We start from the raw sequence: 24171 nt of genomic DNA, 5'->3' as shown, positions 1-24171 counted from the left end.
GCCTCCCTGTCAGCGATCCTCCTTTGCAACCACGTGTGAGCTCATCTTCGCCCTGTGCACCTGCCCTCCTAGTTTGCATTCGATTAGTTTGATTCCTTACCCTTATGCCTTGGCTAAAGCAGTTCCTTTTACCTGGGATACCTGCTTTCCCTGACCCCACCCCCACCACTCCCCACCACCACTTTCCCCCACACTACGTCTTCCTGGCAAAATTACACCCCTATTTCAGTAGCCAGCTCAAATTTCCACCCTCCTCATACTCAATCCCCAAAGCCTTTTGCTTTATCTTTTTTTTTTCTTTTTGATCCCCACAATTAGAAATGAACTCTATTCTTCGGCCTTCCTTAGCCCTCTGTTGTTACCCACCACCCTATATGATGTGGGTCATGTTCAATGCAATTAAAGATCGATTGTGCACCTATTATTGTACCAATTTATTTTCTAAGTCTGGAGGCTTGAAGATGCAGACAGGATCCCTTCCTCTTTTTAGGTGCTTATGTGGAAGGTAAACACAGGTACCAATAGGAACAGCTACTTTCCGTTACTGATCATTCATTATGTGCCAGGCACTGTGTTAAGTGCTTTAGGTGAGTATCTGATTTAGATCTGCTCAGTGCTCTAATGCCATATTTACAGAGGAGGAAACTGACTCAGAGAGGTAGAGTGACTTATCTCAGGTCACACAGCTATTCACAATGGAACTGGGATTTGAATCCAGGTAGTTTGGTTCCCAAATGCCACACTCAGTCATTAGTCTGTACTGCTGGGTGATGTCATGGAACTAGTTATTTGAGTCAGTCATTCACTGAAAAATCTTTTGATTGGTGTTCATGTGATAGGTGTGTTGTGAGTCTTCTTCATTGGAGGAGATGACATTTGAACAGAGACTTGAAGGATGAGTTTTCAAAGTCAGAAAGGAATGGAAGGAAGGGCATCCAGGTAGAAGGGAAAGCATGAGCCCCGCAGAGGAGGAGATGCAGCCCGGTGGGAGAATGGTGATGAGTCTGCATCCCTTGATGTTAGGAATGGCAAATAGGTTTCGTTTGTACGCTAAGTGGGAGTGATTGGATGCGGCTCCTTAGAGCATGTTGTTTTGTGCCTGGGGAGAAGGTACCATGTGGACTGATTACCAATGGCTGCCACAGGGTGGGAATGTGGAATAGAAGCCCTCAAGCTGGGTGTTTGTTCATGGAGAAGCTCGAGTATAGATGGGCGATTCAAGAAATAGGACTGGAAAGGCAGGTTGGAGCTATTCCAACGTGTAGTGAACGTTCTGCCCTAATGTCTACCTTATGTGAACGTTTTTCTAATCTTCCTCTTAGTTTAGAAACTGGAGAACATGGAAATTTCCCTCTTTTCCACTCTCTTTTCCTTTCACTAAAAATGTATTCTCATCTTCAGATATATTGGATTGGAAGAATGATTTCTTGTAACAAAATTCCATTATAACAAAGTAATAGATTAAGTCAAATATTGGAGCTGGACTTTACCTGTCTCTGAAAATATTGGTTTATGCAGCAGGGCTATTCAAGTCAATGACGTGATGATACTTTCTGCAATTATAAGAACTATATACTTGATACTTTTAGAAAAAAAAAAAGACTTAGTTCCTCTTTTTTCCCAGTTAATCACAATAGTCTGAAATTTTCAGTAATAACACTAATGAATGCTTTGTATCTGCATTGCCCTTTACAATGTTCAAGACACCTTTTCATGCACATTGTCTCATTTAATCCTTATAATATTCCCATGGGAAAGAGTATTATTCTCGTTTTCTTTTTACCAAGAGGAAAGCCAGGCTCATGGTGCTTGTTTAACTGGAGTCTACGCTTCCTGATTCCTTCGACTTTGCTATGCCGCCTCTCTGAAATATGCTAATACAGTCCTAACCAGGTTCTAAATTAGGAAGAATACTCTTTTTTTAGGTTGAATTTTTACCGATGTGAATCATTCTGTTTTCCTCACCCACTGGACTTTGTCTCTTTAAAGCGAATTGAGCATCCATGGAGGCGCAGGCTCCCTCTCCCTGCCTGCATAGAAATGCTCGGAGATGTTTTGTCTTTTAGCCAAAACAGTAATACATAGACCTGGTAAAAAAAAAAAGAAAAAAAAATTCAGATGGTGTAAAAGGGTTTGGGGGAAGAGTAAGTTCCCACCCAGCTCAATTTTCTAGTCCTAGTCCTGGAGGCAAACTCAATAACAGTAGTTTTTTGTGTCTCCTCCTAGAAATGTTCTCTGCACATGTAAGCATTAAGGTGATAGCTCCTTCTCTTTGTACACATGTGGGGGGATACTATAAATTCTGCCCCACACTCATTAACGGTACAGCAGAGATTTTTCTGTACCAGTACGTGCTACGCAACCTCATTCTTTTCAATAGCTGGTTAGCATTCCATTGCCCGATGGTCCATAATTTATTTAACTTGTCTCCTGCTGATGATCACATGGGTCAGTTCTAGTCTTTTACTATTAACAACAAGGGTTCACCAAATATCCTGTACACATGTCTTTGTGCACACATATAAGTATGTTTGGAGGATAAATTCCTGGGGATGGAATTTGTTCTTAAGACTTCTAGTAGTTAATATTCCACAGACTTTCTTAGTCACTCACTTCCCCTCCTGGTATCTTTTGGGGGGAAGATCTGACCTAAATCATATTTGCTTGTGAGTAGAAGTCCTGTTCTCAGGCTTTGGCTTTCAGGAAAATTAAACACTGGGTCACCGCTGCTTTTTTAATGTCCTGTGTTTGGAAAGCATTATTGAGTTACCTGTGCTCTAAGCTTTACTTCTTCACGTTGGAAAAGCTTAGCTTCTTTTCCTAAAGGTTCTGCTTACAGATTTATAGTCACAGTTATTCATTGCAATGAGACTATCTCTAATTTCACAAATGGGCCAAGGATCTCAGCTGTGTTATCGTGACGTGTTTGAGGAACATCCTGAGTAGGCATTTGTTACTTGGAAATGGGACCTTCCCCAGAGAAGGTGCCTGTGTCAGGGCTCTGATCACTCAGCCAAAGTGGACAATGGGCTATGGGACTCTCCCAGCCACCCCACTGAGGGATGATATTCGAAATACTTAACAACCAGAAAGAGGTAGGGACCTGTCAGTCTCCCTGGGCACTAGCCCTAGTGCTGAAGCAGGGCGGTGCTGGAGGTCCTTGCTGAGCCAGGCTCTACCCCAGGGCAGGGTACATGGTGTGGTTTGTGGCGGGGCCATGGAAGTTCAAGGCAGCATCAATCATCTAACTGATATGGACATATTCCAGGTTTTAACCACCCGTGTGGCCACCCAGAGGCAGGCCAGCTGATCATCAGGAGGACTTGCGAAGTGTGATGTGGTTTAACAAAAAGCCCATTGGTCTGCAGTGGGAGACCGGGTCTGAGTCAGATGTGGGTCTCTTATTTGCTATACAACCTTCAACAAGACACTAACACTTTTATTGTCTCCAAATGAAAGACTTTACATCATATAATACCTAGTGCCTCTTCTCACTCTAAAATTGGAGGAAATAAATAGGCAAAACGATCAGGAGGTGGGTTCCAAACCTGAACTGTATTTCTGGCATTTTATGTTTATTTCATAACGATGCCTTTTTCCTACCTAAGTTCCAGGAAAAAACAAAAGGAATTGATTTGGGGGAAGGATCTGAAAAAAGATAGACTATTGGTTGGCTTAGGCAGCATGGGGTATGTTATCGAATTGTGCAAAGTGTTGAGTCAAGATGAGATTCAAATCCTGACTAGGCCACAATGATATTCATTTGTTCGTTGATTTATTCACTTACTCACAAAATACTTCTGGAATTTTTATCTAGTGTTAGGCTCTGTTCTGAGCACTGGGAATGGAATAATGAAGTAATGTCTCTTCTGTTTTGGATCTTACATCCTAGAGAAAATCGGGCAAGCCACTACACCTCTTTTTAGATCTACGTTTTTCTGTCTGTTTATTCTTTCATGGTAAATAACCCTAGAGCTGTTACTCCCCATTCTGTGAGAACCATCACTAAGCAATTACAGCCCTCCAAGCAACCACAGTCAGTTACTGGAAAATAAGCCTATATGTTTTTTCTGGGCTAGATGAATTCTTAAGTCCTTTCCTGCTATAAAATTTCATTCTTATTAATTATTTACAATTAACTGGAAAAACAATATAATCCTGAGGGATAATTACAATAGAATTCCAAATCATGAAACTATTGAAACTACAGATTTTACCAAAAAAAAAAAAAACAACAACAACAAAAAACCACGGTTGTTTTGGTTTTGTTGGACACAAAAGGTATGTGTTCTCATACAATGATTTTAGATCTTTGGGTCTTAGATTTTCCCTCCACTGTCTTTTGCTGCAGATTCTCCTGTTTAACCCACTTTACTTTGATCCTGGAATAAGGGAGAGGCTCATCAACACTTACTTTTAACTCCTTTCACTTTGGAAACCTCCTCTGCGAAGCCTCCTTTTAGTGGTATCGGGTAGGGCAGAATCACATCCCACTCATTTTGATAAATGCTTCTACTACACACTAGATAACTCAATAGTCGTCAGTAACAGAAGGCCACCTGGGGCCTAACATGGCCATCTGGTCTTTTCTGTGCCACTCGACACGAGGGAAGCCAAACTAAGCTTGGGCTGATATCAAACTCTGGGTAATTTTTTTCTCCCAGATTCCAAAGACACCCTTGCAGCATTTCTATTTCGAATCCCCTCTCCCTACCCTCATCGCAGACCAGCAAGGCCAGCGTGCCCTAACTGAGCTCAAATTGGAAAGAAAAAAAAGTTCGTCGTGTTTCTTTTGAAAGTGATAACTCCACCGTTTCAGGCTTCCAAATGTATCTCTACATAATGAAACGAGTAATAAAGCGGGCGCTGAGGAAAATTTGGCTTATTTAATTCATAATTATAATGTGTGTATATATACATATATTGTACACATACACACACACACAGAGAAGTCTGAAGTTATGAAAACTTTGCTCTTATGATTTCCAACTTATAATGAACCAGAGGTACCTCTTTCTATGATAAAACATGAGAGCGGAGGAATTTAGCGTCCTAGGCTGAGGCTCCCGTAATTTGTGCTCATTTTGGCATTTGGAAACTTGCACAGAAATCAACTCTTCCCTCTCTGGGAAGCCCAGGGAAATAGATTGCTGCCGCTATTTAATCATGGACCTTAAACCAAGGAGCGTTTTAGAGAAAGAGAAAAATGATCTTTATCCTTAGTTTGAATTGAATAAATTCATTTCTCTTTGGAGGGAGGGGAGCATAGGAAAGAAGAAGCTCCCATTAGCTTTGTTTAAAACAGCAGGTATTAAATATAGATGAAGTAACTAAGTTCTCCCTTTAAGATTTCTTGTGGACATCCTCTTTTCTAGAGCCACAGAGTTCTCCCACATTTGCAAAATAAAGTGGACGGCCCTCTAGTTTTAAGGGGTATGGTTAGGAATATTTGCATAGGGTAATGTGTTGAGTTTATTAGAAAAGTCTGCATAGAAGAAGAAAAAAAAACCTGCAATTTTAACCTGAGCATGAATTCTGAAACCAAACTGCTTGGATTTGAATCCCAGCTCTACTTCTTATTATGTAACCGTCTCTAAGGCTCAGTTTTTTCATCCGTGAAATGGGGGATAATGATAGAACCCATTCCAGAGATTGTTGTGAAATTAAATGAGATTATTTCTGAAATGTGCTTACCATATTGCCTGGGCATAGTCTAAGTGTTAAATAAATATTAGTTATTATTTTGGCAGCTGTGCCTCCATTTCTTCATCTGTAGACTGGGAATAATAATGAGGATTCAATGAATTTTTTTGAATTAAATTATCCTTATTTTACAGCAGTGTGGACTATAGTGAGTGCTGCTGAAGTGTTAACTGTTACTAGTATTATATATATTCAAAACGCTTTCTTTAACAATAGAGGCAGCATGTAAAAGAGTGGAGCACATAAAACCTGAGCTCAAAACGGTAATTTGGCTCTACCAGTTATTAGCTCTGTGACCTTAGGCAAGTTATTTTACCTCTGTATGCCTCGGACTTTTCATTTGTAGAATGGGACTAATAATAGAAGCTATTTTATAGAGTTGCTTTGAAAACTAACTGGGATAGCTCTGTAAAATGCTTAGCAGGCACCTGGCACATAGTCCACGTTCAATAGATGTTTGCTATTATTTGCAGACTATTTTGTTTAAATGTTCGAAGCTAGGCAGAGGGTTCTAGAAAGAATGTGATTTTGGGAACAATGCTTTTCTGGAGATAATTGAAAGGCAGCTGTCTGGTCATTTACAGATTTGGTCACCCTCCTGGGCTTTCTCTATGCCTCCAGTGGAGAGAACACAGGCATTGTGAAGAAGTTCCCAAGGTTTCAGAACCGTGAGCTGGAGGCCACCCGACGCCAGCGGATAGATTACCCAGTGTAAGAATGGGCAGATGATGGGGGTGGGTAGGGCTAGGCTCTTTTTCTCTGAGAACTGGAGCAGGCTAGTAGAATCCCTGAAGAGGACAAATCTTTTGTTACATGCTTTGGGAAAATGTTGAGGTCTGTACAGCTTAGGCAGATTTTGTGGACCTGAAAACCTCCAAGTATTCATGAGTTATTCTTGCACTTAGCAATCCTCAGTTTGCCTTATACTTTATATGTCCATCCCAGGAATGACATGAGTAGGGGGCAAGGCATTGGAGCCTGAGGCCTTCACAAGATTTGCAGCATAGCCAGCCACAGCCAGCACAGATTGCGGCCTTTGTCCTGCCTTTTCTGTCTTGGAAGATTGGATGATGAGCTGCTGGAAATCTTACTACTTCTGATCTTCTCTGTTGATTTCAGCAAAACTCAAAATTTTTTTTTCCTTCTGCTGAATTGAAGATGCTGAAAATGGTTCCTGGTTCACCTCAGACTGGATGGATTTAGCAGAGTGATTTAATTCTTCCTATGCTGCTGGCTGTAGAAAGATCTTGAGTCACTTTACTGAGCGTATGTTCTTGCTAAGCTTCCTTGTAATAACTTATCTTCATGAGCTTGCTCAGCTGGGTGGGTCAGGAGGGAGCCGTGTGGCACCATCTGTCTGCATATCTTACCACTGATTCGGAGGCCAGATTATAAAGCTCAGAATATTCTAAAGGACTTGTTTGGATATATCCCCAAAGAATCTGAGGTCGCTGATACTTTAACCCAAATTTTGAATTGGTTCCTGGGGTGATGGGGAGAATTTTTTGCATTTGTTTTGACCCTGATTCTTGTTTGATGTGCAAAATTCAGTTACTTCCAGCTCTCCATCTTTGAACTGCTGGTCACTAGCATAGTGTGTGACTTCAAACAAGTGTTCAGCAAATATTTGCTGAGTGATTGATGGATCATATATCGTGGCTAAATGTGTCCTAGTTAAGTTGACTACTGTCATTTTGTCCTCACTCCACAAATCACAAATGTACAGTATTTTTTTTAACTAAAATAGTCCCAGTCCAGAAATGGAACAATTAGATTAGTTGTTCCAGATTGGTCAGCCAGAACTGTGATACTGAGCAACCTAATGTGTGCCTTAAAATAGTATATATGTGTCCCGATTAGCATATAGTGATGCCATTTGCAGAGTAGGACACTTTTTCTACCTTAAGGCTTTTATCTTTGAAAGAAACAAAATTGCTCAGAAAGCTCTAATTATGTTTTTTTCTTTTAATCATCGAAATTAGAATAGCTTCTTATCAAATCACCTCTTATTAAAATCCAGAGTTTTATTCTGTGTCTGGTTTTATAAGCCTTAATCAAGAATTCAAATGGTAAGCATGTGAGATTATCAGAGGCACAGAAACAGAGTTTTTGGTGCAAGGTAGAATGTCTGCTAGTTTTGAACGATGATGCTTAACTCCTGTCTTTTACAGCTTCTGTAACTACCTCCTTTGTCTCAAAAATCAAGCTTTGCAAGCTGATCTCCCATGATGAACACACAGGCAAATTCATCCCTTCATTGGAAAGAAAGCAATTTACTTGGTCATTGTTAACTGTAATTACCTGTTCTTGGATGATATCAATCTGCAGAATCTTTTTTTCCCCTCACTCTTATAGGTTTACTGTTTCATTGTGGCTTTACTTACTCCATTACTGCAAGGCTAGTCTCTGCGGGATTTTGTACTTTGTTGATTCTAATGAGATGTACGGCACGCCTTCTGTATTTCTTACCGAAGAGGGTAAGTATGAAACAGAACTTTAAAATGATATTGTCATTTTCTTATGCTCTATCTATTGGCAAATATATCTGTATAGAATAAGGAAGATATTGCCAATGTGGCAGTTTAGTGAGAACAATGACTATCAAATGTGGCCTTCAAATTCAACTTTTTTCCTGAAGCTTAAAATAAATGTCTTCTTTACAAAGGAATGAAGTTGTGTTTGTTTTGCTTTGATTTTTGTTAAAGGAAGAAGGAAGGTGATCTAGTCTGGTTGCTTCTTCGGACAGTTGTTGAAAAGGTGTAGCTACTTCATTCACTTCTATTTTTTTTGTCATTTTCATGAGCTTTAATTTTCCTTTTAGGCCACTTGCATATTCAGATGCATCTTGTCAAAGGAGAAGATCTTGCTGTGAAAACTAAATTCATCCTACCTTTGAAGGAGTGGTTTCGACTGGATATCTCTTTTAACGGAGGCCAGGTATCTGTAGGCACATCCCCCACTTCTGCCTGTGAATCATATCAGCATCATCACTTAACGTTAAGCATCGCTGTAAAGTCAGGGAGCAAGAAAATCTGTAAAAGCAAATTTGTGGTAAATGATAAACTCTTTACAACTATACACTTTTTTGATCAAACTTTTATAGATGGAAGATTAAATCATAAGAATCTCATCCCATTTAATTGGCTTTTAAAGTGCTTCTTTCGACCATATTGCGAATGAGTAAATAATATAGCCAGCTATATAGCCACAATTATCTGAGGAATTCATTGCTTTTCCCCTGGTGAGATAGGCTTTGTGGAGATAAATGTTAAAACAGCATCAGCCTTGTTTGTATAGGGTTGTCAGATCTACAACTTTTTTTTTTTTTTTTTTTGGCAGGAAATTTATCGGTTAGTTTAGTCGAGAAATGGTTCTACTGTTTTTGGAAGTTGAGACAATGTTTATGTTTGGCATAAACAGACAAGTAATAATTGACAGACCTAAGTGATAATTCAGGTGGAACAGAGGGTCTTTATCTACTTTGTACTATAAAACACTATAACTGTCTCAAACTCTCATAACACAGGTTTTCTGGATTATAAATCTGTTGTTATAATTGAAGACAATTCCATTTTTTTCAGTCTACATGTCAGTATGCTACTTTTTTTCTAGTGGCTTTATTTTCTCATCAGCTTTTCGTATTGATTTGTGATTTTCCGGTAACAAAACTGGAAGAGACATCTTGTTTGTCTTGTGTATTAGATAATACACGGACTTCCCTTGGTGGTTAGGTTTATCACATTTCCTTTTTCCAAAGAGAAAAGAAATCAGGTCGGTCTTTGCTTTTCTGAGGAGAGTCTGTGAAATGTTAGCTGGGATATTTTGTACATTAGTTTGTTTCCTTAACGATGTTAGGTGACCTAGCTATGGTCCATATTTTAGTTTCTCATTTACATGAGAACATATGACGACATTATAGCTTGGTTGCTGCTTTTCTCCTGAGAAGGTCAGCTCAGTGCTAGTGTCACTTAGACAGGTATCAAACCGTCAGAGCAAATCACAGATCTTATTTTGCACCTGCTGTCCACAAGATAGTGTGCTCAAGGAGCTGATAGACTACTTACGGACATGATATTAAGCAGGTGAAGGGTCATCGTAAGGCAAGCTTAATTGCCAAACAACAATTTATATTGATTTGGAGAAGAGAGACCGCACTTTATGCTAAGATACTCAGGGAAAGCTTTGTAGAGAAGGTTCCTACGAATGGGGAGAATCGGGGAGAATCGAGAGAGGAGAGAGCCGGGGGCATTTTAGCGCATAGGCTGGGGGTGAGCAGATAAACCAGTTTGACTGGAGTAGAAATTTGCAGATTGTAGAACATTAATAGAAGAAGAAACTATCTTTAGGGGGAATGTGGAGAATCTTGAATATCATGGAATTTAGATTTCTACTTGTAAAGCAGCAGGGCTTCTGCTAGAAGCTTTTCTAGGAGAAGAAGAGTAAATCAAAGTAGTTCTTTAATTAAAGAGATGAATTCAATGGCAGAGCACATGATTGGGTAAAGCAGGAGAGAAGAATTAGGAAGACCAGATGGGGTGGAAAGAAAAAGGAGTAGATTTTTTTTTTTTTTAGTAGACTTTTTGTCTTTTTCTTTCCATTCCATCTGGTCTCCTTAATATACATAGGTCCCAAAACAATACTTAATTGTTTTTCTACACAAAATCCACATCTGTGGTGTGGCTGCGATATTCATTGCTTTGACTAAATAGACAAATTGACTTAAAGTAAATGGTTGGTTTAGAGAAACAACTGGTTTGAGTCATTTTCTTCATTTTATATATGGCTGAACGGGGTTGGTTTTTTATGGGTTAGTTTGTCTTTCACAAGACACAGTGCGAAGGCACATCTTTGAGAATCTAGTTAGGCCGGCACAGATTTGGTAAAAACTGGTTCTGTGTTGGCACCGGGAGAATCAAAAGGAGCCCGTTAACTCCAAGGGCTTCTGTTGTAATTCAAGACATGAGAAGAATGCATGACGGCTAATAACATCCATGACAAAAACATTGTCATCATTGAAATGACAGCGACGAATCTCAGTGCTTAGGGAAGGAGAGTGGGGGACAGTAGTGCATGAAGTAGTGTTTTTCCCCCTAAGGCTCTGAAGAGTAAAATTTCAAAATCTCCTTGTAGTATCTTACACATTTCCTTGTCTTTGTATGCAACAAGCTTTGAAGCACAAACACACCAAATGAACCTTTTGGCTCGTAGTTTTGAAATATCTGAAATCCACTGGGAAAAACTGCATTATAGATCTTTTTACCACATCAAGTCATTTGGAGAAATTAAATTTCTTAAATCTTAAAATATACACAGGGCTAGTAAGCTGTTAATTTTATTTTTGCGGAAACTGAGCAGGCAAAAGACTATGCAGCACATTTTATGAGTAATTTATACGCAGGACTGTATTTGTGATGTGGGACGTTAAAGCATAACCGATCCTTGTATATCTCTCCCACTGTAGATAGTAGTAATCACCAGCGTTGGACAGGATTTGAAAAGCTACCATAATCAGACAATTAGGTAAGTGAGATTTTTCTTTTGATTCAAATATTGCCGGGTGAAGGTCAAGGAATCTTCATGCCTTAGTCCTCAGCGGTAATGTTATTCTCACACCTCCTTATTCACCTTTTCCTAGCATGGAAGAGTCTGCCCTGTGGCTATAGGCTTTGTACTTTCTTTTTTTTTTTTTTTTCTTCTTTTACTGTCCACAAACTCTCCCGGTTTCCCCCACAATCTTTTTTTTCTAAGCAAGAAAAACTAGTTCTCTCTCCAGATCTCATTGTAAATTCTTCCTTTCATGGCACTTTATATAATTCATTTTCTTTGAAAATTATCTTCCGCGAAGGATTCTGAAAAATAAATCAAAGTGTTAATGTTGCTTATTGAGAATAGTTGGTAACTTTGGTTAGTATAAAACATAAAAGCAGACAGTCTTCATATTTATGTTTATAATCTAAATTTGAAATGTATGCAACTGTTGATATTGGTGTAACTTTTCATCTTTATAGAACTGTTCTCTACAAGAGTTACAGAAACGGAGAATTGGGTCCTTTGCCTTGTATTTCATAACTTCTTAAATTTGCTTTTCTATTTCTGTAAAATAGCAGGTTTTATAGTGGCAGAGTGATGGGGCAAAACTCAGGATACCTCATCATAGATTGATAATATATATAATCAAATATATGTAAACCTACGAATAAGTCTAAAGAACAGAAACAAAAATTACCAGCTTTGTGTGTGTAATTTTAAAAAACGTATCAGGACTGTCAGGGTAGGGAGCCATTCCTTCACCCTTTTGACTACACCAAGCACAAAGCTGCCTTTCCAAACAGTCTTCGTTCACTCAAAAGTCCTCACACCACCCAAATTTTCTCGAAAACCAATTATTACAGAAAGGAAAGCAAACAGGGGAGGAGATAGGGGAGTAAGGGCATACAGTCTACTCCTCCCTCCCCCATTCCTGCTTATGGTTAAGTCAAGCTGATTTCTTTTAGATACTGGTCACATAGAACAATTCTTATTTTCATGGCCAGCTTAAAGGATTAGAGTTCTATAGAAAGGCTGAAGAATGTTATTCCATCGCCTGCAAGAAAAGGTCACTGGTGACTTGATAGCTATATTGTATTGTAGACATTGAGGCCTAAGACCGGAGCAGAAGTCTCAGCGCGTCAGGTGGGGTTAGACAAATCAGAGGGAAGTCGACGGATAGGAGTTTTGTTGAATAGCAGGTGGCTGCGGGCTCTTCTCTGAAGAGTTCGAGAGCAGGAAGGCCTGGGAGTTTGCTTTAGTGGAACAGATGATTGTGACTTCCTCGGAAATGCCTTCGAGTGCCCCGTTCTGCGAAGGGGACCCCGAAAAGGAAGGATTTGCATTTCAGGATATGAAATCTGCAATAATACCTTCCCCTCACTCCCCTGACACCCACCCGCAACCCCAAGACCTTTCTGACAACAGATTGAATTTTATAGAGTCTTTTTTGTTGTTTATGTAAGGGCTACCTTTCCTCTTAATTCCTAGAAATCTAGAGGCTGACCTGAGTGAATGAATCGTAAACAGAGAGATCTCAGTATGATTCAAGGCTGGGACCAGGAGGGAATGAGAGAGGCAGAACAAAAACAAACACAAACACAAACCTCGGTAATTGTATCAGTTTGTTCGGGCTGCTGGAGCAAAGTACCACAAACTTAGTAGCTTAAGCAACAGAAATTTATTGTCTCATAATTCTAGAGCCTAAGGGTCTGAGGTTGTGTTGGCAGAGCCATACTCCCTCTGAAGGCTCTAGGGGAGAGTCTGTGCTAGGCCTCCAGCTTCTGATGTCTTGGCTTGTGGCAGCCTAACTCCAATCTCCACATTGCATTCTCCCTGTGTGTGTCTGTGTCCAAATTTCCCCTGATTGTAAGGACACCAGTCATATTGGATTAAGGGCCTCCCTGCTCCAGTGTGGCTTCATCTTAATCAACCGCCAACGCAATGACCATGTTTCCAAATGAGGTTGCATTCAGAGGTACCCGGGGGTCAGACTTCAAGATGTACATTTTGAGGGGGGACACAATTCAGTCCAGAAGAGTAATCACATTTAATACAACATTTTTAAAGTTAAAAATTAGTGTAAAGGCTCCGTGATGAGCAAAATATTAAAATGTTAAGAAAAGATAAAATCAGTATGGTCATATAAGGTTCCAGAGATGAGGACTCACTTCCAGGTACATACCAATTCAGCATCCCAGGTAAAGCACTGAAATGATTCTTTAGCTGGTAACACCAGCAGTGCTCAGACCTCGGCTGCCCTTCCCGTACCCCTGGAACCTCCCGCACCAATAGAACAACTAAAGGGTTAACACCAGGCCCACGGGGGTCCCTGTGGTTAGATATCAGGAATTCCACTTTCAGAGAGGGCCAAGCCAGTGAACTAAATATTTCCGATGCTTAAAGGTGTTCCAAGGAAAGCCTCTTAACCTTCCTTTTTGCTTCTGTAATGCACACGTAATGATAGCTGCTCTCCCACAAAGTTGGTGTAAGAAGATCAATAATTAAGTGCTATGCATGAATGAAAGGCTCTCAGTACCGTTTGGTGACAGGTAACAACCGCAGACCTGTATAGTGTTGAATTCATCCATCCATCCATCCGTCGTCCATCTATTCATCCACCTTTTCATCCATCCAGTATATATTCATTCATCCAACACATCCACCACATGCCAGCCACAGTGCTGGACTCTGAGAATAAATACAGCCAGTCCCTTCCTTCATGGAGCTAGAAAATCTGGTGGGGTAGACAAATCGTAAACAAACAAATTCATAAATAAATTTAAAATTGCAAATTGTGGTGAATGCTGAGAAGAAAAGGAACAATAAGGTGGCTTGAGAGAATGACAAGGGGATCAGAATTTAGAGCAGGTCCTGAGGAAGTGACGTGGAAGGTGAGAATTATGCGAAGGAGTGAGAGGGGCAGCTGATTTGAGGCTCTAACCTCCCCTCTCCCCTCGAGCTGGAGCTATTTCCCAATTTCAAGTGAGGGCAACAGCGATCATCTTTCAAGCGGCTGGTGCTCCACAGTAATAAACCAGGGCACTCTTCTATGTCCAGATAAGAGTAAAGATAGTGTGCCAGCATGTCCGAGGTTTTTGAAAGGGATGGGCCTGGGCTATGGAAGAGTCTAGCTCAGCTTTTATGTCAGCGAAACCGATGGCCATCAAACAGTGCCCAGTACAAGGATCTCTTGCAATTTTTGTGCAGCCACTGAGAATTTTAGAGGAGAAAAATGTTGGAGACCAGGCTAGAGAGATCTCCTGTTTTAGTTTTATAATAATGATTTTTTTAAAAAGCCAGTACTATAGGGATCAAGTAATTTATTGATCAGTCGAAAACTTTGGTTAAAGCGAAGATCCATTTTAAAAAAAAGTTACCTTAAACATTTGATTTTGATAAAAAAATAAAAATGTACATTCATTTGCCAGTCTTTCTAGATAGGGCTTTTCCTTTGAGTAGGGGTCTACTGATTGGAATTCCCTGTGATCTTCTTGCATAAACAGCATCCAGTATCTGTTTCTTTCAATGAAAAGAAAATAAAAACACTTGTGAAACTGTCAGAGCCCAAACTCCATCTAGATTTCTTCAACTTCTTTTTCCAACCTTTTACAGTTGTCCTAATTCCACAATTTAGTTTTAGTAACCATTCTTTACTGGGCCTACCCAAAGTATCCAACTTAATTTTTATAGAATGAATAACTCTTTCTGCCCCACTCATATTTTATTGGGTAACAGATTTAATTAAATTGTGTAATTACAATGACCATACAAACTGGTGTTTACAGGTTTGGGGACACATGCATCTTATTCTTTCTAAGCATGTAACTCGAGATGGTAGCAAAAGTCCATCAGTGGACTAGGTTAACGATGATAACCTAGGGAACAGTGTGGTGTCTCCTGTGTGGCAGGCACTATTCCAAATGCATTGCTTAAATAACAGTTCATGTAATGCTCACAAAAATTCTGTAGGTAGCTACTATTATCTTCTCCATTTATAAAATGAGAAGACTAAGTTTCCGGTAAGCAGACGTCCAGCATGTTTTAGGGATCGGCCATCAGGGGAGCTGGTGGGTGGGTTAGGTAGAGTTCTGTTAAAAGAGATTTTACCCAAGGTCTTGAAAAACACAATCAATTCATAGCTCTCAGAGGTAATAAGTTTATGATCCCATCTGAAAAAAAGGAGGAGACTATCACCTTCTCATGGCTCTTTAAGCTTGAGATTCTGCAAAGAGGAATATCAGAAGAGAAAGCACTTTCTTCCATTTGAGTTGCCTTCGTATGTAGCTCATTTCTCGGAATTTCCTCTGGCTGCTCTTAGTTGATGCTGTCCGCAAGTGCCTGGTTCTTCACTCTTGTCTTTCTATCCAGCCAGGTGTACCTGCTGAGGATCAGCTTCCTTGCTAATAGTCAGTCCATCCCCTGTCCTGTGATGACCCCGAGTGGCCTGGATTCTCTGATCCGACCACTGGTAGCTTGCTCTGGCCCTGTGTGTGTCACCCTGGCCCACCACCCGTGTGGCTCTCTGGGCTCCTGGCGGCCTGCCCGACATTTTGTGTTCTTTCCTTCTGCTTCCATCTGCCCTCTGCACTCCCTGGCTCTTTCCTCTTTGCCTGGCTTCTCACTTGATGCCTGTCTTGACCCCCCTTGCTGTTCACATATGCTCTGATCACACCTTGTTCACCCATTCCTATTTTAATTTTTAAATAGGTAATGCATGCACATGGTTTAAAAACTCAAAACTATATGAAAAGGTATACAGTTAGATGTCTTGCTTCTAGCTCTGCCCCCATCCACTCCATCCCCTATGTGCCCCACTCCCACCCCTGCACCACAGGGAAGTAATTTTATTAGTTTCTTGTATATACTTACAGAGTTTTTATGCAAATACCACCCCCCCCCATCCATCCTCCTCTTTCTTAAATAAAAGGAATGTTCTTGTTCTGCACTTTTATTTTCTTCACTTAACAATGTATTCTGGAGACCTCTCCAGGTCAGTCACAGAGCTCCTTGTCCCTTTTTTAAGCTGTATAGTAGAAAAGCTTACACCCTTTTTTAAGCTGTATAGTAGAAAAGCTTACACCCAGTAGGTGCGTGTGGGCCAGTCTTCAATGACAGACACCTGGAGTTTTCCAGTCTTTGGTGAATATAATCAAAGCTTCAGGAAATAACTTTGGGCATTTTATTTGTGCCAACCCAGTTCTCCTTCCATTTTCTTTCCTGATCCTTTAAGTCTTTCAGGACAAAGTAGACTTACAGCGTGTCACCTGTGCTGACCTATTGTTTTTGGTCAAGACCTTTGACCTTGCCGTGGCCATCTCCTCTTAACTCTAAATTTATCTCAGTTCTTATCAAATAGGACGTGTTTTCAGTTTTCTTCCACAACCACTTTCTATCCATTCGACAAGTTTTTATTCCTTTTAGGGCATAATATTTCCAATTATAACCAGCAATTCCACATAATTGTAATGATTCCAAACAATTTCACCAATCTCAGTAGCCAGTACTTTGTGAGTATTTATGGTGAGCCAGATACCCGGCTAGATGTGTTATGTCTTTATATTTTACTTAATTCTTTGAACAATCCTATAATTTACTAATGAGAAAACTCAGTCTCAAAGAAGTTAAGGGACAAGTCCAGGGTCACACGGCTGGTAAATAACAGAGCTGGCATCCTGGCCCAAGTCTTCCAGACCCCACAACGGTCTCAGAGAGAAGGGCTTGTGGAAATGTAAGGTAAGTCAGTGAGGGTCAGTGAAAGAGTCTCTCTAAAATCTGATTCAAACTCAGAGCCTTTGTGTTTTTCTGCAGCTTCCGGGAAGATTTCCATTATAATGACACTGCTGGGTACTTCATTATTGGAGGGAGCAGGTATGTGGCCGGCATCGAAGGGTTCTTTGGACCCCTGAAGTACTATCGCCTCCGTACTCTGCACCCTGCACAGGTGAGCCCAGGGGATCAAGGACAAGTGTGCTAGTGCTCATGGGTGATGGGTATGCTGCTCAGGAACCTGGAACCCGCTGTAAACAAAAGATTTATCCAAGACGAATCTCTCATCAGCTCTGTCATCAAACATTATTAATATTGAATCTTTTCCCCCAGCTAACATGATAATAGATTTCTGTTAACATTTGGTTCATTTGGTACTCATAAAATGGAAACCATTTACTTCCTCTGTTTTAATAACTACTGGTTTAATTATAGAGAGTAGATTTTGATCAGGCTGTTGCCTATCCAGTGATTAAGCTAATGAAAGGAGAGCGTCTTTGTTATTTGGTAAAGCTTCTTCTACATGCTATTATTTAAAGTAGCAGGAGAGGAGACACCGTAGCAAATGAAAATCTTGGTTCCGTTCACTGCTCTCTTCAGAAGCTTAGGCTTTCGGCTCACACTTGGGGGTTTGGCACTGAGGGCTTTGTATTCAGAACGGCATCTGCCGTTGGATGCTCGCATCCAAAACCCGCCTGCAGGTGGAACCGTCCCGCCCTCCAGGCCAGGTCCAGCAGGGCTGCTGTAGGGACCTGAAGGGTCCCCCACAAGGGGGCTTTTGCAGCGATCGTGTTTTCTGCCTGGGTGAGGAGATCACCCAATCCCTGGACAAGGAGCCTTCTTTCATTCTCGTGACCCCGTGGGGTTTGTTCTGAGAAAAGTAGGAGTCACTAAGCAAAATAGGTTAGGAAAAATGGGGAGCCCTACCACCCGTGGGTGCATCTTAGAACTTCCATTGAGAGCCCTCTATGAAGAAGGGAAAAATGAAATTTATTTATTCATTTGTGCAGCAAATACTTATTGAGCACCTGATATGTGCCAGGCTCTATGCTAGGTTCCGAGGCAGGTGTCCAAGATAAATTAAGATGGTAGGTTTCAAACTGTTTTTTGAAGAGGATCCATAATAAGACATCTATTTAATATAATGAACAGTACATATGTATGCCCATATAGACACATACACATACATCTATATAATACAAAATGGAAAAAGATTTTTCTGAATACATACTCTTGCTATGTTCATTGTACTCTGATATTTTGGGTTCCACTTTATTAAAAAAAATCGCTGCTGGTTACAACCCACTGAAATAATTTCATGACCCTCTAAGGGGTTACAACCTGCGTTTTGAAAACACTGAGTTGAGATAAGACCTCTGTCCTTGAGGAACTTCCTGTTTGGGTCCTAAAAAGATAAGTCACAAAAGAATTTGGTGCATGTATTAATTCAGGTGTGAACACAGTGTCGGGGAACACTGAGGTGGGAACATTGGCATCGGCAACCAGGTGAGGGTGGGGTGGAGCCACTCTGAAGCGATGACCTTGAATCTGGCCCTTGGAGGTTGAGTAGGAGCCTCCCAAGCAGAAGAAATTGGAAGAAGGGCTCCCAGTCAGCTGGCACAGCACGGGTGGACTTGGCATCCTTGGGGAACTGAAGGGGAGATGAATATGCTATTCTGGGGACAGCATGCAGTGGCGGGCAAGAAGAGGGTGGAGGCTCGTCTCTGGGAAATCCTGACTTTCAGGAAGCCCCGTAGAGGAAAAGATGCCACCAAAAGAAGACAGAGGGAAGTGGCTAGAGCCAGCATGTCCTTGCATTACACCCTCCCTTTGCAAATCCAGAGTGGATCGTCTGTGAACAAAGACCACCGGCCGATATTAGCGGGGAGAAGGGAATCAGCCTGAACACAGCCTCTTGGGTATCAATGCGTGTTTGATGACAATTGTTCATTCGATTTTCTTCTTGTAGATTTTTAATCCCCTCCTTGAGAAGCAACTTGCTGAACAAATCAAGTTATATTATGAAAGGTGTGCAGAGGTTCAAGAAATAGTGTCTGTGTATGCGTCCACAGTACAGCAAGGGGGCGGGAGCCAGGAAGCATGTGAGTATTGAGCTTCCGGAGGGCAATCTTTAACTTTGTGCATCTGTGTCAACACATTTGGCTTCCTTCTAATGGAGTTAAAATGGAACGTATATGAGTTTGACCCAGGGGGACAGGTATGACCTCCACAGATAGGTGCAAGTAAAAGGATACATTCCACTAAATTTCAAGACAACAACAACAGCCCCACCTTTCTCATAGCTTTAACCGTATGTGATTTAGTTTAAGAATACAAATGAGAGTATTTTGAGCCTCGCATTTCATTATTCCCATTCATAATGGGATCTTGGGCCAGTCTAAGAAAATAAAAATGAATTGGAAAATAAATTAATCATTAGAAATGTTTCCCCACCGGAGTACTTTTGTCTTAGTTCATTAATAACTGAACATTAGCTTTCAGAAATGTTGAACAATGACTTTGTTGTTTGGGGCTAGGTTTTATTTTTTTAATCCTTGAAATTGACTCATTCTGGAAGACATGGGTAATTTGCAACAGAGGGAACGAATAATTTCAAATAGATTGCTTTCATGCCTGCTATATTTGCATGGACACACCCTTTCACTCATGTGGGGTGTTTAACGGTTATAAAACTTGGTCCTGTCTTGTCTTCCAATGTACCAGCTTGGATCATGGCACTTATCAGATTCTCTGTGCTGTAGATCTTCTTGCCTGATGTGGTAGCACTAGACTTAGTCACATATATTCCTGCTGGAAGAGAAGTTCCTGTGGGGCCATTACCATTAGCAAAAGCAAATTGAGTATTTCAGTCCTGCCCACATATCTCACCATCTCCAGAGCTAGACTTCCCATTCCAGGCCATGAAGAAATCGATGTTTCTTGAACATACTCTGGTCCAGTGGGGTTTGTATAAAACAGTCCCAGGGAGTGATTAGAGATGGTGACAGGTAAATGTGGAAAGGCACACTTTTTGTAATCCAATTTAAGAATAGGCTATACTGGTCCCCAGATGCTGTTCTCGCCTCTGAATCATCTAGAAAATACAATGCTGTCAGAACAGGGGGAAGATATATAGGAATAGTAATGTCCCAAATAGGAAAGAAACTGATTTTGATAACTGATCAAATTTTAGGAGAGACGGTCTGAGCTGGAAGGCCAGCCTTGCATGCTGATCTGTTCGGGGGCATTGAGAAGATTTTCCTAACATCTCCCGCCTCACCTCCCTGGGGGTCCTTGGTCTTTGCTTCTCGGCTCACACTGCCAACAAAATGGCCTAGATATTGGCCTCTTGGGGACCAGTCTGAGGCCAGCTGCTCATTCTGTAGAATTATTCAACAGCCATCAGCAACTTTGGCACATTTCCCTCGGACTTGGCTTTGAATTTGTGACCTCCGGGCAAAGGCATCACACCAATTTCAGATCCCAACCCGTACCCAGTAACATGAAGTCTGGCCTCTTATTTCTGGTTCCACTTAGGGAGGAGGATTTAGAGAGGCAAGACTTACCCTCTCCTAAGGGGAGTGGTATCTTGTGCTTCCCTTTCCTGCAGGTGACCTGGGGAATTCCTACCTGGACCTGAAGTGCAGGTACGGGAGACCTTCGACATGCAGAGCCTTCCCCTGGGAGAAAGAGCTGAGAGCCCAGCACCCCAGCTTGTTCCAGGCCTTGCTGGAGATGGTTCTGTCGATGGGTAACTATGTGTTTTCCTCGCCTTTGGACGCTGGTTAGGAAGGCTCCTTGTTTTCCCACAGTTTCGCTCGTCCTCTTTGGTGATTGATGCCTTCAACTTATTTTTAACCCCAGCGTTTCAGCTTAACTTCACATTTAAATTCTGCCCTGTCCACAACTCTCAGTATATCTGTGCACATTTCCACCACTAAATACAAAAACATACATTTAGGAATCGCTTGAGCAATTCTTTATTTAAAGCCAAGGCCACAAGAGGACAGCTTACAGCCAGAGCTGGCCCCCAAATGAGGTTGGTTGGACACACACATTGTTGTCAATTAAAAAAAAAAAAAAAAGTTACCAGTATTAAAAAAAAAAAAAAAACCGTGTAAAAAATGCAAATTTCTAGCTTATCTCAAAAACACACAAAGACCTGGCAATGCTGGGCCTCCATTCCTACACGGTGGCGATCCTGGAGGTGAGTGGTTGGCACAGACACGCTCGGTCCATCCACAGCCTCTTCTCTCTGTATCGCAGCACCTCTTGCTTCCCTCATTCATGGGTCTTACCTGCCTGGGCCCGTAGGCACTTGAACGTGAGACCCCTGATTTAAAGTGCACTTTAGGCAGCATCTCAGGAATCAGTGTATACTTCCAAAATGTGGCCGGCTTCTCCTTAGGCCTGTCACGATTTGGGTTTGCTCGGTAATTAAGCACACCATGCGGGGTCAGGAGGGCTCCTGAAGCCATGTCTGTTCATCCTGGGGAAAGGGACACTAAGTGGGGAATGATGACAGCTGTTTTAGTGGTCAGAGCCAACTCGTGGTAGTTAGCTAGATCCTGGGATCAAGGCATTGCGGAAACTGACTTCTGCTTCATGTAAGACACCCCTAAGAATGACGGTGTTCAATGGGATGGGTTTCCTTTGCAGATAGTGACCACTTCTCCTGTCCTGAAAGGATTCAAGCCTTTTGGGATTTTTTTTTTTCATTTGATACTTGCCGAGTGACTATTCAGTTACTTGGCTAGACTTCAGAGATAAGTAAAATAACGCAAGGTCCCTGACCTTGAGGGACAGACTTGAAAGGGAAGAAAAATGGTAACGCATTTGAATAAAGGCTGTCGAAGTAAATGCTAAAAGAAAAGAGTGGTCATTTCTACCTGGGGTGTTCAGAGAAGGCTTCCTGGAGAAGGTGACACTGGGACTGACTCTTGAAGGGTCAGTATATGTTTGCCAGATAAACGAGGTGGGGTGGGAATTACAGGCAGAGTCGCTGCAGAGAAGTGGGAGCAGCACAGCCTTATTAATGATGTGCAAGGGGTTTGGGAGGCAGATGATGATTCCAACCAGAGCTCAGACACCATCCTGAAGAGTTTGGGCTTTACCTGGTAGGTAGGTGACAAGGAACTGTTGAAGGGTTTCAAGCAGTAGATAGAGATGCGATCAGATTTGGGTTTTTGAGGTTACTCTGGCAGCAGTGGGAGATTGGGGAAAGTGAACTAGAGGGATCTGGAAGCAGGGAGTCCATTGCCATAACCCGGAAGGAGAAGATGTGGGACAGAGTGATGCAGATGGAGCCGAAGGATGCAAACAGGTTGGCTCTGAAGGGTTCCCTCAGAGTCAGGCAAGGGAGGCCACATAGAGTCATATGACAGAATAGCCTCTGGACCCAGGTGACCTAGTTCCAATTTTAACTTAGCACTTACTAGCTGTGTGATCTTGGACAAGGTGCTTTATTTCTCTGAGCCTCAGTTTCCTCATCTGCAAAATGGGGACAATAATGGTACCTCTCTCCTAGTGTTGGGTTAAATGAATTAATATATATAAAATACTTAGAACAGTATCAGTACAATGAACTCTTTGTAAGCAGCATTTTTCAACCCTGACACCATTGACATGGTATTGGACTAGATGCTTCTTTGTGAGGGATCTGTCCCTTGTGTTGTAAGATGTTTAGCTGCATTTCTGGCCTCTACCCACTAGTTACCAGTAGCACTACCTCCCCCCTACCCCCGCTACTCTCTTTTTAAGTTGTGACAACCAGAAATGTCCTTAGACATTGCCAAATGTCACCAAGAAGGCCAATTGCCCCTGGTTGAGAACCATTGCAATAGTTATCATGACTATAATTACCGAGCTGAGATTCTTCCCGGGTTTTTGCTGGTTATTTGGGAGATAGTGGAGCCACCGCCCCCCTGCCCCCTGCCCATGACGAGTGAGCAGGAGCTGGACATCCATGTTGGATGGTGAAGGCAAATGGGCTAAGGCCATGTCCACATAAAAATTGGTTGTATGAGATTTCTGATCATATTTAAATATAATTTTGCTGATTGGAACAGGGATGAATCATTTTCACAATTCTTTTTTTAAGTAAATACTCTCAATAGAATGTTTTCATGTTATTTTTACAGCTCAGAAGTTTTGTTTATAAGAATTTAGAATTATTTCTTCTCCATAGAGGTCTGGAAGTGGAATTTAATTAAAAATTCAAATTGAGAGCTCCCAAACGCTCAGATTCCCTGGGCTGTGGTGCTGTGGACTGTCACGTTGAGACCAGGCTATGAGCATGGCTGACCTCAAGCCCCGATTCTGCCTTCAGCCCCTATTTTTCTAGGTTACATTGCCCTGTCCATAAGGACTGAGGAAGCTTCTGCAGATGTGGGGCATAGAGCCCTCATTAAAATTCATCTCCATCTGGCACCCTGCCCTTGCTCGGGGCTATCACAGCATCCTCCCGCTAACCCTGGAGAGATTGGTGTTATATACTGGGCCCATTTTCTAACAAGGCCAAGAGAAATGCAGAAGTTTTGATTTTGTAAATTGAGGGTAAAAAAGTAAGTGTACATTTTTAACATATCTTTCCTCTCATCTATAAAAAGAACAGTAGTAAGACTTGCGTGACTCCACATCCGTTCTTGGTTCCTTACAGAACTTGCTTCCAAGTTCATCTTGCTTTAAGTGTCTAGCTGGCTTTGGACGACTCTGGATACTAGGAATTATGTTGAAAGGTTTCAGGCAGTGGGTAGAGGTGTGATCAGGTTTGGGTTTTTGAGGTCCCTGGCTTTTGAAGTCACTGGTTTTTTGAGGTCACAAAGCACTGGCTTGGAATGCTTTGGACAACTCTCGTTAATAGAAAACTATGGTTGCATTATGTTTTCTGTTGCTGCCATGAGCTGTTCAGTCCTGTTGACTAGTAGACTTTATCAGAACATCCTCATCATCTTACATTTTTCATATCTTAGGTAAGCTATAATATAGACTCAAGTATCAGATGTTTGATGCTTGGCATTCTCACTGTGGGAACTGAATAGGTGAAGTTACAAAAATAAAGAGTTTAACTGTGTGAGGAACGTCCTAGGTCACTCATATCACAAGCTTCCATCGATTCATTCACTAAAAAATGAGTGTTGACTAAATGCCCCTGTGAGCCAGGCTAGAACGAGA

General features: G+C 41.5%; 1 protein-coding gene across 2 annotated transcripts in view; it reads left to right on the top strand.

The window, feature by feature from the left end:
- The window catches only part of SEL1L3 (SEL1L family member 3), a 93514-nt gene that overhangs the window by 16937 nt on the left and 52406 nt on the right, over window positions 1-24171 (top strand). For both annotated transcript variants that reach the window (XM_011365406.2, XM_011365397.2), the window contains exons 3-9: window positions 6288-6414; window positions 8059-8180; window positions 8525-8640; window positions 11165-11223; window positions 17041-17173; window positions 18968-19100; window positions 20609-20749. In XM_011365406.2, coding sequence (XP_011363708.1) covers window positions 6288-6414; window positions 8059-8180; window positions 8525-8640; window positions 11165-11223; window positions 17041-17173; window positions 18968-19100; window positions 20609-20749 — 831 coding nt within the window. The remainder of the gene's footprint in view (window positions 1-6287; window positions 6415-8058; window positions 8181-8524; window positions 8641-11164; window positions 11224-17040; window positions 17174-18967; window positions 19101-20608; window positions 20750-24171) is intronic.

The sequence above is a fragment of the Pteropus vampyrus genome, unplaced genomic scaffold (assembly GCF_000151845.1).
Source record: "Pteropus vampyrus isolate Shadow unplaced genomic scaffold, Pvam_2.0 Scaffold5, whole genome shotgun sequence".
NCBI lineage: Eukaryota > Metazoa > Chordata > Mammalia > Chiroptera > Pteropodidae > Pteropus > Pteropus vampyrus.
This window is presented reverse-complemented; position numbering and strand designations above follow the sequence as displayed.